The sequence below is a fragment of the Zeus faber genome (assembly GCF_960531495.2).
Source record: "Zeus faber genome assembly, chromosome: 15".
In the NCBI taxonomy this organism is placed as follows: Eukaryota; Metazoa; Chordata; class Actinopteri; order Zeiformes; family Zeidae; genus Zeus; species Zeus faber.
Genome location: NC_137194.1, coordinates 24,932,948 through 24,948,054, shown reverse-complemented (window position 1 = coordinate 24,948,054; position 15,107 = coordinate 24,932,948). Strand labels below are relative to the sequence as shown.

The 15,107-nt window shown below is 44.4% G+C and overlaps 1 protein-coding gene across 1 annotated transcript in view; it reads right to left on the bottom strand.

Annotated features, from left to right (window-relative positions):
• Positions 1-12,420, bottom strand: part of lamb2l (laminin, beta 2-like) — a gene marked incomplete at its 5' end in the record, with an annotated part of 27,214 nt that extends 14,794 nt beyond the window's left edge. Inside the window, 12 exons of the mRNA XM_080015324.1 lie at positions 1,662-1,818; positions 1,996-2,075; positions 2,375-2,487; positions 3,043-3,222; positions 4,166-4,354; positions 4,758-4,878; positions 4,969-5,171; positions 5,441-5,504; positions 5,613-5,801; positions 6,333-6,406; positions 6,721-6,856; positions 12,214-12,420. Coding sequence (XP_079871450.1) covers positions 1,662-1,818; positions 1,996-2,075; positions 2,375-2,487; positions 3,043-3,222; positions 4,166-4,354; positions 4,758-4,878; positions 4,969-5,171; positions 5,441-5,504; positions 5,613-5,801; positions 6,333-6,406; positions 6,721-6,856; positions 12,214-12,420 — 1,713 coding nt within the window. The remainder of the gene's footprint in view (positions 1-1,661; positions 1,819-1,995; positions 2,076-2,374; positions 2,488-3,042; positions 3,223-4,165; positions 4,355-4,757; positions 4,879-4,968; positions 5,172-5,440; positions 5,505-5,612; positions 5,802-6,332; positions 6,407-6,720; positions 6,857-12,213) is intronic.
• Between the last annotated feature and the right edge of the window lie 2,687 nt (positions 12,421-15,107).

Genomic DNA, 15,107 nt, shown 5'->3' with positions numbered 1-15,107 from the left:
CAGCACTAACTCAATGTGACAGCTCGGTATCTGCTCTAGTGTATAATGTTTTCATGGGTCACTTCAACCGTGGAGTGTGAGCTCGGCACAGACACACACAGGACCTCCATAATTTGAGCCATTTGCTGCTGTCTGTGGTCCGTCAGTGTCCTTCTGCTACAATACCATGCACCATGCTACTTAGGTCCTTTTGCCGATACGAATCCCGAGGCTGTAACTTTGGGTTGTCAGAACACGGCGATTGACACTCAATTCATTTCCTAAATTGGAGACACTAACGTTAAAATTAACATTTACACTCGACCACAGGTATCATTTATGGCTCCGACATTCGAAGGACACTTGGCTCTACACTCTCAGTACAACTTTTTGAAAAAAGGTTCCAGAGTGTGAAAATTTGACTGACCAAGAAGGAAGTGAGGATGTAAGATTTACTTTAAAGAGACGACGAGGCTTCAAAAATCAAAACAATGAACTCTTTAAATGGTTCCTGTTTCAGAGGTCTTGCTGGAAGGCACTTGAAGGCAGGTTTGAGACACGTCGTTTATTGTTGAACAAACCCGACAACTGTTTGACGACCACACACGTCTGCGAATGGAGCCCTTGACAGCGCTCATAAATTTCCGTGATTCAGTGTTTGAAAAGGATGAATCTTGTGTTGGATTTGCTTCAATGGGTAATGAATCATATTTGCAGTAAAGTAAAGAGTGTGTCACAATCATTTAGTGCGCTGGTATGTCATAGTGAAATGAATCGATCTTCATCGGAGGGATCCAGCGAGTGAGTGACTTTTAGGAGTGGGTTTTAGGAGTGTTAAAGTGTGCATTGAAGAAGATGTATTCAATTAGTTTGAAAGGGGACATATTATGCACCTTTTTAACAAGTTAATATAGATCTCTAAGGTCCCCAAAACATGTTTTTGAAGGTTTTTGCTGAAAATACCACTTAGATTAAGCATTCTAGCCATTCTAACATGCCTCTCTATACCATCCTGTTGCACAACGGGCTGTTTTTTGTGGGTGGCCACCCTCCCGAGGCCCCTAGTTCTGTGAGCCAATGGGGTTTGAGCTTTTCTCCAGGTTCCGTTGTATTTAGTCTGTAAACCAAAATCTGTTTCTGAACAAATCTGAGGCGAGAAATAAGCGTACAGTTGCTGAATCTTCACTCGTATTAGATCTACAAGGCCTCATTTAAAAGTTCATTCCGAAATTTGTTGCCGTTCTCACCGCACAGGGACGCACCAGGACACTGCATGCGGGGATATTTTGCTTCATGTAAACGTCAGAAAATAAAATTAAATAAATAGAATAAATACATCTACAATAAAAACACAATTTTTATTGTTTTTTTGTTTGGAGAAACGTACAGCGGATCGGGCGCCACAGCCTACAGTCTATCTACCGCATACTTCATTTTTAAGAAAGGAACAGAGTAGAATTACTTTTTTTAATACTGACATCTCCATCGTCTGCACATTTCTTCACGGAACGTTGGCATTAATTCCTCTTTCTTTTAAAAGATTTTTTTGTTTGTTGAGTTACTCAGATGGTGGGGGTTGGTTCTAATTCTACTGAAGCCCAATGTGACATAGGGCTTGGCTTGGCTTGGCTGAGTTTTTCATAATAGCTCCCCTTTAAGTGTGCGGATCATCGCATGCTCACCGGCAACACGGCATCATCGGGGGAATGTCCGCTGGCGTCCTCCGCCTCGTATTTATAGTAGTCCAGAGGAGCGCAGAAGTACCCGGGCTGAACCTCCGAACACTGCCGGCCAATCAGATACTTCCGACAGTCACACTGGCCGCTCTCCACCATGCACCTGTGGATTACCATGCACACGATTAAAGACACAATCAAAAAAAAAAGATTTCTCCACTTAGAGCCCATAATCCTTTTAATCACTCTTTCAGCAATGTAAGCAACAATAGTTTAAAAAATGATATTCTTTAGACTCTCATTACCATCGCCAGCGCCAATAGTGACAAACACACACTACCTGTTGTTGTAGGCTCCACCAAAATCACAGTCGCATGGTCTGCAGCCGGCCAGGTCAGTGCTGAGTCCCCAGTACTCGGGCTGCGGGAATGGACACGAACGGACAAGGGGCTGATGTTAGTCACCCAGAGAAATCGCTTAGACTCTTGTTGGTCCATATGATCTGTTTCACACACCAGAATTCAGGAGATCTCACGCGGAACTCATTGAATAGTCTTAAGGTGTGTGTCGTTCATAAGTTTTGTTCAGTTATTCTTTTGCTTTGTCATTTTGCCTCTAACGCCAAGTATTAACGGTCACCAGTAGTTAGCTGTATCACCCTGTGAGCTGTATCCTTAGAACTTTGAGTTCAACTCTTAGAAGGAGTGTCGTAAACTTACCAGACACTGGTTACAGAATCTTCCGGTGACGTATCTTTTACAGGAGCAATCGCCGCTGATCTGGTCGCAAGGAGCTCCCATCATGATGATACCGCGAGGGTCACAGTTACAGGCTACAGCAACGTACACACAGAAATGTGAATGTAAAAAAAACACACATAGGCCTAATCTTAGACTAAATCGCTTTTCGCTTTTAATGTGGACAAACTGAATAGGCCTTTCTTATTCACGGTTTAAAAACAGTCTCTAGGTCTGAGTGAAGGCTTAAATTAAACCGGGCCAGAGGCAGGTTGATCTTTGGAATGAATGGATGTGGGCCTCCAGGTCGACCTTGACAATAATGATGGATTATCTGGACTAAGACCAGCACCAAAACCAGACAGAAGAAGCTGACCGGTCCTTAATAGATGTCCTAGTCTTGAACGAATCAATTTTAAGTTAAGCAATTTTTTAATTCTGGATTAATTTAAGTACAATTAGTTTAGCCATGATTTGAATCAAACCCTGTTTGCAAAACTTCCCCATAAATACTTAAATATTGAGTAGAGGCTAACCCAACCGCTTCAATGGCATTTTTGTCCGCTCAGCCATACACACCCTCAACAAAATTCAACCAAACATCAACTAGTCATGGATCCGGTGGCAAATGAACCCTGCGTCCCACTCACGCTGGCAGCCCAGGGGGTCATTCTGGCTCAGGCCGTAGTGCCCGTCCTTGCAGTAGTCGCAGCGCGTCCCCTTAACGTTGACTTTGCAGCGGCACTGGCCAGCGATCATGCCCATGTCCAGGTCGGTGTGGCCGTCGCACACGCCCCCCTCCAGCGAGCCCACGGGGTCACAGTCGCAGGCTGTGGCGAGGGTGGGGTGGACAGATTTTTAACGTAGTCAGTTATAATAAGACGAAATGAGACGTCCCGTAAAGAGATCAGAGGGGATAGCCCACAGAACCATTCAGACAGAGTAAAGGGTGCGGGAGACAACAACAGCGATATAAGCAGTTTGAATAGTAAGGGCAAGAGCAGACAGCAGGAACAGAGTGGAAAGATACAAAGGAGGTTGGAAAAGGGCCAAAGCATTAGGTAAACATCTCACATTTTACCTACCGACCTAATTCTAGTCGACATAGCTATAGAGTGTACACTATATACATCAGCCACAACATTCAAACCACTGACAGGTGAAGTGAATAAGATTGCTCATCTTGTTACAGTGGCACCTGTCAAGGGGTGGGATATATTAGGCAGCAAGTGAACACTCAGTTCTTGAAGCTGATGTGTTGGAAGCAGGAAAAATGGGCAAGTGTAAGGATCTGAGCAACTTTGACAAATTGGGGCAAAAGGGACAAATTGTGATGACTGGGTCAGAGCATCTCTAAATGACATCTACAACACAATAAAGTGTGCAAAAAGTGAAACCACTGTACACATTAAGAAAATTAACCTCTATACATTGAATATTTACTATATTTAGACAAAATTATTATTTTTTTGTTTGTTGTATTTATTCTTGATGTTTCTGTTTCATTGTGGTGCATAGAAAGAAATTCTAGAATCGCAGTCAAACTTGTTGACAGTTTAATGCCCTTAGAATTGAACAAAATACAGTGGAGTTTAAGACCTTGATTAATGCTGAATTTAAATCAATTCCAAAAATAATTAAAGCCTTAAATTGTACTTTTTCCGACTGTTTAATGACCTACGGATACCCCGACGCTCAAAGCAGCACAATGCACTACCACGACCTGCATTGCTAGCGTTGGCTGACTCCATGGAAACGGCTTCTCCCACTCACCCATGCAGACCCGGGGGTCCCTGATGTCCTTGGTGGGGTCCTGGAAGTAGAAGGGTTTGCACATCTCGCAGTTGCGCCCCATGGTGTTGTGGAGACAGTCGTCACATACTCCCCCGCTGAAGTTTCCCGTGGCCAGGTACACCGCCATGTCGAAGTGGCACTGGCTGGAGTGGCCATTACAGTTACACTCTATGGAGGGGAAGGGAAACAAACACACTCAAGACGCCTCAAAATAATGTGCCTTTACCTGAGCAAGTTGGCCTTACTCTTAACTTTTCAAAAGCTGGTATGTAGCCAAGGAATTCAATATATTCCATAGTTTCCATCAGTAAGAGACTGACCTTCTATTGATGTTGCTAAATGGCTAAAAACATGTACATGATCAGAAAGTTGAATGTACACAGGAGATTCAGTTGTTTGTGATACTCCTTGTGGAAAAAAAGTGTAAAGGTCCCCAATCAAACTCTGTCCAACCAAGTATTCGAATGTCACTTAACACACGCTCAGTTTACCGATTGGATGGCACAATCTACGACCGGTTATTCCACCCTGAAGCCATCGAATATGTGTGCGAATTTGCGTGTGTTCTTGCCTCGGCAGGTGTGTGGGTTGTCTGCTTCGGCCGGTCTCCAGGGCAGGTCGCTGTGGAAGTCTCGGCAGCGCTCGCAGTTCAGTCCCTCGGTGTTATGTTTGCACACGCAGCGGCCGTGGATCTAGCCAATCACCAAACAGCGAGACAAACTATTAATGTCTAGAGCCATCGGAGACAATGTGTAAAATAACTCAGACGACATGAGGCTCACCATGCCCTGCTCTCTGGTGTCCACGCCGGGCACGGGCGCACATTCGGACGCGTGTCCGTAGCAGAAGCAGCTTCCCCGGACCACCAGCTCGTAGATGGCGTAGTAGTACTTCTGCAGCACGTCGGGGCGGCGGTCCAGCAGGTTGTCCCCCAGCGTGTGGAGCTTGGTGAAGTTGATACGCAGGTTGGTGATCCGCAGGAGCTCTGGACGGGAATAAAGGGGTGCTTTTTAGGCACAGTATGCCTGGAATGCCCTTCGGTACCACATCAGAGTGCTATTGGATGCATAATATGGCTGCTACCTCTTATCATATGAGAAATTGTTTGTGAGAAATGCATGTTGATGTCATTTGTTTATTATAAAGATAGATAGATAGATAGATAGATAGATAGATAGATAGATAGATAGATAGATAGATAGATAGATAGATAGATAGATAGATAGATAGATAGATAGATAGATAGATAGATACCTTGAATTTCCAGACTGTAGGGGTCTTTCACATGAATTGCAGGATCCAAAACTTTATAAATAACCTACAGTATAAATAAACAGCAGGAAACAAACAGAAAGTGTAAGGACCAGCAGTCAACAGCAAGTTCCACTCGTGAGTATCTGGCATAATCTGGTCTGCGGGATCCAACCTCTCCCTCGGTGGAGGGCTCGATGTCCGAGTAGCGCTCCTCGCAGATGATGTCATTGATGTGGTGCAGGCCGAGGGCGGGGATGCTGGGAAAGGTCTTGGTGCAGTTGTAGGCAAAGTAGCGGTATGGGCGCCAGGTGCGACCGAAGTCGGACGAGCGCTCGATCAGCATGGCCGCAGGTCGGAACGTCTGAGGCGGAAAGGCCGAGAGAGAAAGAGAGAGCTGATACTTTGGTGCGATGAGGATTCAAGGAACAACCCAACCTGGAACCAAGACAAATAACTACAGCCATTTTAAGGAGAGCCATGAGAGTGACTTATGAGTAAATTACCCTAATCTAAAGCTGCTTTCACATATGCACTGGAACCCTGAAATTATCCGGACATTACCTGGAGGAGCTGTATGTGTGAATGCAAACGTCCGAATCATTTGGACCGGACATTACCCGGACTTTATAATGTCCGGCTGAGCCCATGTGTGAACGGAGCAGGTGATTGTCCGGATCATTCACAGCATGCGAGTGGCCGTGTCGTGTGTTGATGGGGTCTCTATCATGCGCCAGTTATGTACCTTCATGCTAATCTCACACACATTAAACTTACAACTAACACACATAGACAAGCACATAGACAGTGTACACTAAGCAACGCGGACATGCATACCTACCAGTTTATACACAAACAAATCAGTGTGTTTACACATACACACACACACGCATACCTTGAACTTCATGATGAGGTGAGTGAAATGGAATTCCGCCTCCAGGTTGAGTCGGATGCTGACACCCTCCTGTCCTATGGGCGAGAGAAGAGAAGTCACCGCGAAGACGTCAGGAAACTGCCACAACACACACCGCTCATACACCCCCCCAAGGGCAACAAGAAATTGCACACAAATACAGCACTACCGCAGGCCATCTAGGAATCCCAGTTATAAATCTTTCCCAAACCAGAAGGTTATTATGCTATTATTTTTGTAATTATTAATTAATTTTTCCTATTTACGGTATTTATCACAATATCAGTTCAGGAAGATAATACACATGCATTTACATACTAAAACACACATACACACACAAGCACACACACACACACACACACACACTAACCGTTGACAGACTGCCACCAGGTGAGGTCTCCGTTTCTGTCCTGGAGTTCGATGACGTTCTCCACGCGGTGGCTGTTTCTGTGGCGGTGGGGGTCGTAGCGGTGCTGAGAGTTACACTGAAAACACTTGTCCGACTCCTGGGGAGGCACAAGGAAATATACCTCTGGGTTATAAATCCACACAGTTACAGTGAGTACTGTATTTTTTACAAAATCCAAAACTCCAGATATAGGCAAGGCAGGTTTGAAAAATGTCCAATGGACTTGTGTGTTCTGAGTAAGAGCGGGAATTATAAAGAAGATACTGTATGAGCAGAACTTTACATTAAATATCATTCTCCCTAAAGTTTGGTTCGAAGGAGTGTGAAAATAATTACGCAACTAAATGCTTTACACCAGGGGTCGGGAACCTTTTTGGCTGGGAGAGCCATAAAAAACAAATATTTCTAAATGTATTTCCTTGTGAGCCATATACTATTTAATACAATTGAATGCAACTTAATGGGTGCATTTTTTAAGTAAGGCATACATTTTTAACGCATCTCTGAGCACGTAAAAAAGCGCTATATATAATAAATTTCTCTTTATTCTTCTTAATAATATTGTTGTTATACTGTAGCTAACCAATAATAAATGAAATGCTTTTTACCATTAATGCGACTTCTGGTGCTGCATGGGTTTGCTGATGGTCCTGTAGTCTGGTTCATAGGTAGTGAGGTTAAGCTTCATGCTGCCTTGAGGCTTCCATCAGTCAAACGTGAGCGTAAGTTGCTCTTAATGTTTCTCAGATGCTAGAAAGACTGTTCACATGCGTATGTAGAGCCAAACATGGTCACGACGGCAATACTCACACGCTGCATCGTGTGGTATGTGACGGGAAGCTCGTTCCAAGTTTTGAGAATCAGCTGGTGTTCAGGTTCAAGTTCAAGTTCAAGAGATTATTTGTCACATACATATTGAAGTTTTTTCCATTTCTGTCCACTTGTGTTCAGCTGATTGGTCCGACTCGAGGCAGGGAGTTTTCTTAATGTTTGTCAGTCTTACAGAGGGGATCGGCGCACGGGCTCGTAAGCAGCCCAGCAGTGGAACCCCATTCCTCCTGCGCCCAAGAGGATCATTATTATCCACAATTATTATAATAATCCTCAGTGATATTTACAATTGTGGCCTGCGTGCCATATATTGAAATGAACAATAAAACTCTCGCCATGTCGACAAACCACAACCAGAAAGGCTCCATCTCCCTCCCTAAACCCTTACCTGTGGGCAGAGACTCCCACAAGTGGCGCCTGAGCATAGACCCGGGAGGGCCAGGGCGCCTTTTACTCAGCGCCCTGCCCCTCCCAGAGTCTTTCTGTGGCAGCCGGTGCTTTACTACGCCCCTTCGTCTGCCACATTTTTATTTTGAATTTATTATATTTTATTGAATTTATTTTCAAAATTGTAATTTAATTTGTAATTTTGTAATTTCTCTTTTTACTTTAAAATGACACAGAATAATTACCTATTACTTGTTAATTGTGGTGAAAAATTTTAGCTCAAAATTGTCTGCGAGCCATATACCGTCATCGAAAGAGCCATAGGTTCCCGACCCCTGATTTACACCATACACATCTCCATTCAAGGTATCTTTGTTAATACCAGCTAAAACGAGAATTCCAGTGGCTTGGAACACAAAATTTGAGATCCATATTTGATTTGGCCGTACAACCATTTATTGCGGCTTCTGCACTCTGACAACAGTCTAAGAAGACAACCAGGAAGTCCTCATAACCAGGAACGGAACAGGAACGGAGCCAGCGGGGATTGGACCGTGTCCCTACTGGGTAAAAAGATTTCGGCAGGGAAGAGAGGAGGAAGGGAAGAATAACAGAGGGAGGAATCAGCAGGGGAGAGAGGAGGGGGGGAGAGCTGGAAGGGGATTTGAGAAAGGGTCCGAAATAGTTTCCTTATTTTTCGGAAGAAACTACAGAAAAGGGGGTCTGGTGACTGCAGCGGATCGCCGTGCGGGGTAGAGAGAAGGATGGAGCAGAGAGATGGGGAGAATGAGGGGGGTACAGTAGGTCGTTCGAGGGAGAACGAAGTACGCTGAAAGGTTGAGGAGAAAAAGAGACAAGAGAAAGGGAAGGGGGGGCCATTGAGGGGGACCTCGGGGGGGCCGAATCGACTACATCGGGGAGGGATGATTCACTGATTCACTTCAATGATTCCCAAGGGTGTTCCTGAGCCACTTGTCAGGGAACATGGAGTGGAAGTAGGGAGAAGAGAGAAATTTGGGATATGACAAAAAATAGGGGGGGGGGGCAGCCGCAAGCAGAAAGAGAGTGAGAGAGAGAGAGAGAGATGATGGAAAGGGTGGCCTTTGATTTGAGAAGGAGGCCAAGGGGAGGGGGCTCAGGATGGGGGAAAACGAGGGGGGGAAACCATGGATAATGAGTGGAGGCTGGCACAGAGGAGCGGTGGATTCCGGAACAGGCCTTCTTAACTAGGCTGTTGTCAGGGGTGATTAAGCTGCTAACGGCAATGTGGCTCTCGCGAGTCAGCACTGAGAAATCGAATGAATGCCGAAGTGTACTTCAAGAGTGTGTGTGTGTGTGTGTGTGTGTTTTTTTTGGGGGGGGGCGCCAATATCTACTGGTGAACACGGGTACGTGTCTTTCTTTGCGTGTGAAAATTCCAGGCGCGGGTGCGTGCGTGTCTTTTTATTCATGCATGCCTGCCTTATTGAACCATCCTCCCTAATCCTGGTGTAAATCAGCTCCCTCCCTCATCCTTGAGACCCACAGCTACTTATCGGGGCATTCCTTTATGCACAGGAGCACATCCATCTCAAGAGCCATTGAGATAGATAGGCCACGTGCAATCATTAAAAAAAGACAACAAAGCTGGAGATAAAGGAGGCTTATATATCAAAGTCGCTCTGCAAATTAGCAGAATTACTAATTGGAAAGTTAGCTGAGCCACTCGAATTAACAGAACATTTTAAAAAGTTGTGAGTTGCCGTCTGCAGTTAATCAAAAGTTTATATTTCATACCACATAACACTTGATGAACTTGAGGTAAAAAAAAAACACATTCATAGCGTTTTTATTGATTCAACAGCTGAAAAAGTACATTATTGTGGCATCAAACAGTCGCCTTGGAAGTCCGCCTGGCGGCCTTAAGCCCCTCCCTTCGCTGAGCTCTTATTTATCTCCCATTAGTCAAGCCTGCCCGTACCGCCAGGCCTTACGCGGCGACAATGTGCCAATGTAAGACTCGTGTTGATTCCAAAACACCTCTTTGTCACACTGCGTTGGTGGCTTTAGAACCGGCACGCCCCCCGCTACCTCCCCGATTCAGCCCCTTTTCCTCTGCCTTCCCCCCACCCGACTCTCCAAGTGATCTTCACCCGAGCTTTGCCGCCCGTGCCCGCGTCTCCTCATCCTCACCGCAACTTGTGCCCTTTCATCCGTAACGCCATCCACCTTCTCCCTTTTATTCCCCCTCGCCTAATTCCCTTTTCACTTAGGCTTTTTTCTTGCCGCGTGTCTTTCCTCTCTGTACAGGAACTTGTCTAGGGTTACATTCTTAGTTCCACTCCATCAGGTGGGTCTCAGGGCCAAACTGAGGCCCGCTTTTGGAGAAAGTGCTCCGAAACAATGGACCTGACAGCAAGTCCCCTGGTACTCGGGCTGCTTTTCTGAGTCAAGTTAAGCAAAACGACCCAGGACAACAGCCAGGTAACGTGATAGTTCATTTTGAACACGGTCCGTGTCAATACAAAAACACCGCAAAAGCCACGGGCAGCGACAGAGTGCCACAGGTAATTGATTGATGATGCAGCGGGGGGATTGTTCTGGAGATTGATGATGGCGGAGGGCGTAGTGTTTGGAAAGTAGGTGCCAAGCGATTCTGTCAGGCCGCTGATGGCTCACACCTGGAGCTCTCGAGAGCAGGTGCCGTTTCACAACCGCCTGATATCAATCACGCTCAGCCCAACAGTGTCAATGCCACAGGCTTCCTCGACCCTAGGGCCCCGGGGCCTCAGGGATGCAGACCCCGATGAGTATGTTTTGTCAGCAGACATCAACAAAGCATACGATATGTACTGTGAGCCATCTGAGGGCAGTGATGAGGGAGACAGGCACAACAACTGCAGCACATAGTGCACAGAAACATTTTCGTGAAGCCTCAACATTCTCAAACCTGAAATACTATTTAATACACTTCACTACACCATACTTCACTTCACTGGATAGTAAAGTAATGCACTTTCAACCTGTTGGTCAACCTAGTGCAACCCATCGCAAATCCAAGTGGACTTGGCGAAAGAAATGTATTTTGACACTTACTCTCAGGTTCGAAAAGACATACTTCTATGAGCAGGCAAGGAAGCGACTAGGGAGATTGAAGGATTTTAAGCGTTTGTAGGAGCACAGAGAAGAAAAGGTGAGAAACAATGAAATAAAGGTAGAGAAAGGATCATGAGGTGATTAAACATGAGCATCAAGCCATCGGTCGAAATTCTCAACGATTCCTTAGTTTGAACTTTGACCCAGTCAGCGCTGAGCTTTTCAGACATTTCCAATAATACAACCTTTTTTTAGAAAGTGTAAAATAATGGGTATTGACGATAATCAGTGACAAAATAGCCCCATTTAATGAGTTTGGACAAAAAGAGATTATGTAATTAACATAGAATTACATCATACGTACGTAGCGTGGCTTTAAAATGGTAGAACAGGGTGGACCAAAGACAAATATGTTCTGAGAGTAAGATGGAAAGAGCTGAGAGAAAAAGAGGGAGGAGGGGTGACGTGTGTAAACCTGGCACCGTGAGGGTGGGACGGGTGGGCTCATGGAAACTAAGCTATAGCCACAAACAAACAGACAGACAGATGTACAAAGGAAGATGGAGGAGCTGAGATGGACGGACGAAGGCATTATGAGAGACGGAGAGGAGAGATAGCAAGAGAATACTTTTTCTGCCATTTTTAACTATCCAAATGAAAGGGCGTCGCGAATAGGAAGTGGAGGGCCACGTGGGTTCCGAAAGAGTCAAAAATAAAAACATATTGCTTGACATCGACAAATGAGGTGTCGCTTGTGGAGCCACGCGCTTCCAAGCCCTTATGGGCCGCTCTAAGCAGCCGATACCTGACCGACCTACCTGCTGTGCTTCCTGACAAACTGAAACGATGCAGGATATGTTGAAAGTAAACCCAAGAGTTGTCAGAAACAAAAGTCAGAGCAAATCCGTGGCTTTATTTGAGACCCCGACAAGACCAGACCAAATTGCGTCTGAGGCTGAGGGGGAAGTCGGAGATTGGAGATCAAGAACAAGACCTCGAGTGTGTGTGTGTGTGTGTGTGTGTGTGTGTGTGTGTGTGTGTGTGTGTGTGTGTGTGTGTGTGTGTGTGTGTGTGTGTGTGTGTGTGTGTGTGTGTATGTGCGTGTGTGTGTGTGTGTGTGTGTGTGTGTGTGTGTGTGTGTGTGTGTGTGTGTGCTCTCACCTGCAGGTGGCTTACGATACAATAGTGCTCCGGCCCGTCCAGGCCACAGGTGGAGGTGGCAGTCAAATTGATGGGCCGTCCAATCAAGAGGTTTCCTGTTGCCGGGTAGCAGCTGCCCTCAGTGCAGCCGTGAGGTCCTGATGGAAGCTCCTGTCCCATCACGCTGGCAGCTAAAGATGATGGGAAGAAGGAGAAGAAGATTGTCATCATCGCGATCGATCGTCACACTGAAAGGAATTTTCCTTTTGTAGAAAATGCTAAATACCAACTATCTTATCTTAACCTTACATTCAATTTTATTTACAAGTTCATCTGCAGTCGGTCAATCTTTTTTTAAACTTCTGGTACAGAAAGTAATTGGTAAAATGTGACGAGAAGACAACGGCCGTAACATACTCTCAAACAGTTATTTTGGCCTTGTTTATTATCATTATTTTGCCAGACCAAACGGGAGAAACCCGCCCCCACACACACCTACAGTATATAAACACACCACCCTCTTTAAAGCTAGGGAGGGACTGGATGTCCATATGTACCGTTGAAACATTAACAACCACCCTCATTCAACAAACAGGCAGTCGAGGAAATGACATCACTGAATACACATTCGCTTCTCCTATCGCCACATACAGCACTCGTAGTACACGCCCAGGTTTGGTAATCACGACGCCACAACGCCATTTGCAATATCGCCGCTAATTCAAAGGAATGGGAACTGAGGGCGTGATTCCTCACCAGTTCACCCATATGCTGTATAACGCTGATATAAAAGACAATAAATACATGACATGCTGACATTTAAAAATATATTGATCAATTTGATCGATATCGATCATGCATTTTCAGGTTTGGTTTAGCAAGTGAAATGCATTTTACAGAGGGGATTAACACAGAGGGGATCCTGTATTATAATGTATAGTTGTTGTCGTTTTTTTTGTTGACTTGCTTTCTTTCTTTTCACATTATTGTGTTTATATCCATTTGTCTGGACTGAGAATTTGTTTTGTGCAAACCAGAAAAACCTGGTACAGCTGAAGCTTCAAGTAAGGGACATCCTAATGGAATAAAGGGAAGCCGTTCATGTAACCATGAAATTACTCTGGATGCAGATTCGCACATAGAGACCAGGGCGGTGGTCAGAGTTTTATTTTTTTGGCACATTTTAGAATGGATGGACAGAGGAAAGACCCAACATCTTAAAGGCCACATCCACTCATTTTGCATTTGTTTACCTATTTAGCTTTTTTTCATGGAACTTCTTTCTGCAGCACATCATTTGTTACTGGCATAGATTCTGGAAAATGTCAGTAGTACCAAAAGTTAAAAAAGGGAAAATCTATTGCGTGAGTGCGCTATCTTTATGGAGAAATCCTGCACCTCCAAACTTTGGTTTGAATGGTTACGAGGGCTGAACCATTTGGGAAAATAATTGAATTGTGATTTCTTTAGACCAATACTGCGATTGCGATTTAGTATGCCATTTTTTTTTAAGATAAGTTCCTTATCTTTTGTATTTTTCACTAAACACAAACAATAAATCATTCTATATTATGAGCAACACAACACTGAATACAGTCAACATATAAACTGCTCTTTCCTGTATACCAGGCCTACCTGTTATGATAAAATGGGATGAATTGATGCATGAATGGATATGAATAACGTATCTTTATTTAACTATTGTATTGTAAAAAGAAAAACCTTCAATCACAGTAGGATATTGACTGATTGATTTAGCTTCAGGCCTTGTTACTGTTAAAATCTGAAAATGAACATAAAAATACGCAGTGTTTCAGCAGAAATACATAATTTGTTCTAAATATGTTGCGCGCATACGTCCACGTGCATCCTCTTTGTGCGTGCGAGTAAATGATCTTTGTCTAAGCGCTCTATTTTTTTGTACCTGCATGTGGAAGGACAGCTTTATGCTCATTAAATCAAAAAAAGGCTAAAAACAAAACCAACCAGACAAAGTGTTCTGGAAGAGGCTCCATCTGGCCTCTACAGGTGTCCCGGGCTCTGCCAGCAGCACTACTCCCCGCACGGCGCGCCATGGCCCATAATAGAGCACCGGGTCTCACCGAAGCTACGGTTAAAAAAATCGCTTAATTAGGAGGGGGTTTTTTCATTTTGTTTTCCATTATTTGGGGCCGCTTTCTAAAACCTCACAACAAAGGATAAAGAGCGGAGGAGCATGAAATAGGATCAAATCGTGTAATTATCCCAGACAAAGGAGCCGGGGGGAGGGGGGATACAGCTCAAAAGTTGGTCAAATTGTAACTTTTTAAAACTGTAACAGATATTATAATATATTCGACCTGATGTGTTTTTTCAGAAGGAATATTCAAACGTGATTTTCGGCCAATGTCGACAGCCCTATTGGTTAGATTGTGTAACATAAAAAAAAATTAAATATAAAAAAATAATAATACATTTTTTTTTTTATTGCAGCCTTTGCCATTTGAAAAGTGCGTCCTATTACACTGTGATGTGGGTTTGACTTTGATTCATTAATGGTTACTAAGTTCACTTTTGCTCTCCATTATTGCCGCTAGCTAGAAGCGTAATGTTGGTGAGAATCTGTTTAGTTTATCACCGGTTGCCATGGTGCTCACGGTGTCCTGTTTTCTGTTTGATAAAAAATGTAAAGGGGAAAGCAAGAAATTGAATTGACTGGACTGAATTGATCGGCACGAACCAAGATGAATATTTCTGGAATGACTGACCAGTCGTCCCGTTGGCCTACATGTGGCACAAAGTGCAAAAATGCATGCATTCAAGTCGATTTCAACAACGAGCCGTGCTGATCGTTGAAATCAGCCGGTGTGGTGGTTTGTCAGTCAGAAAATCTGCGTTCTCTTGGCACTCCATGGTCCACGTTCGCCGATCCCTGG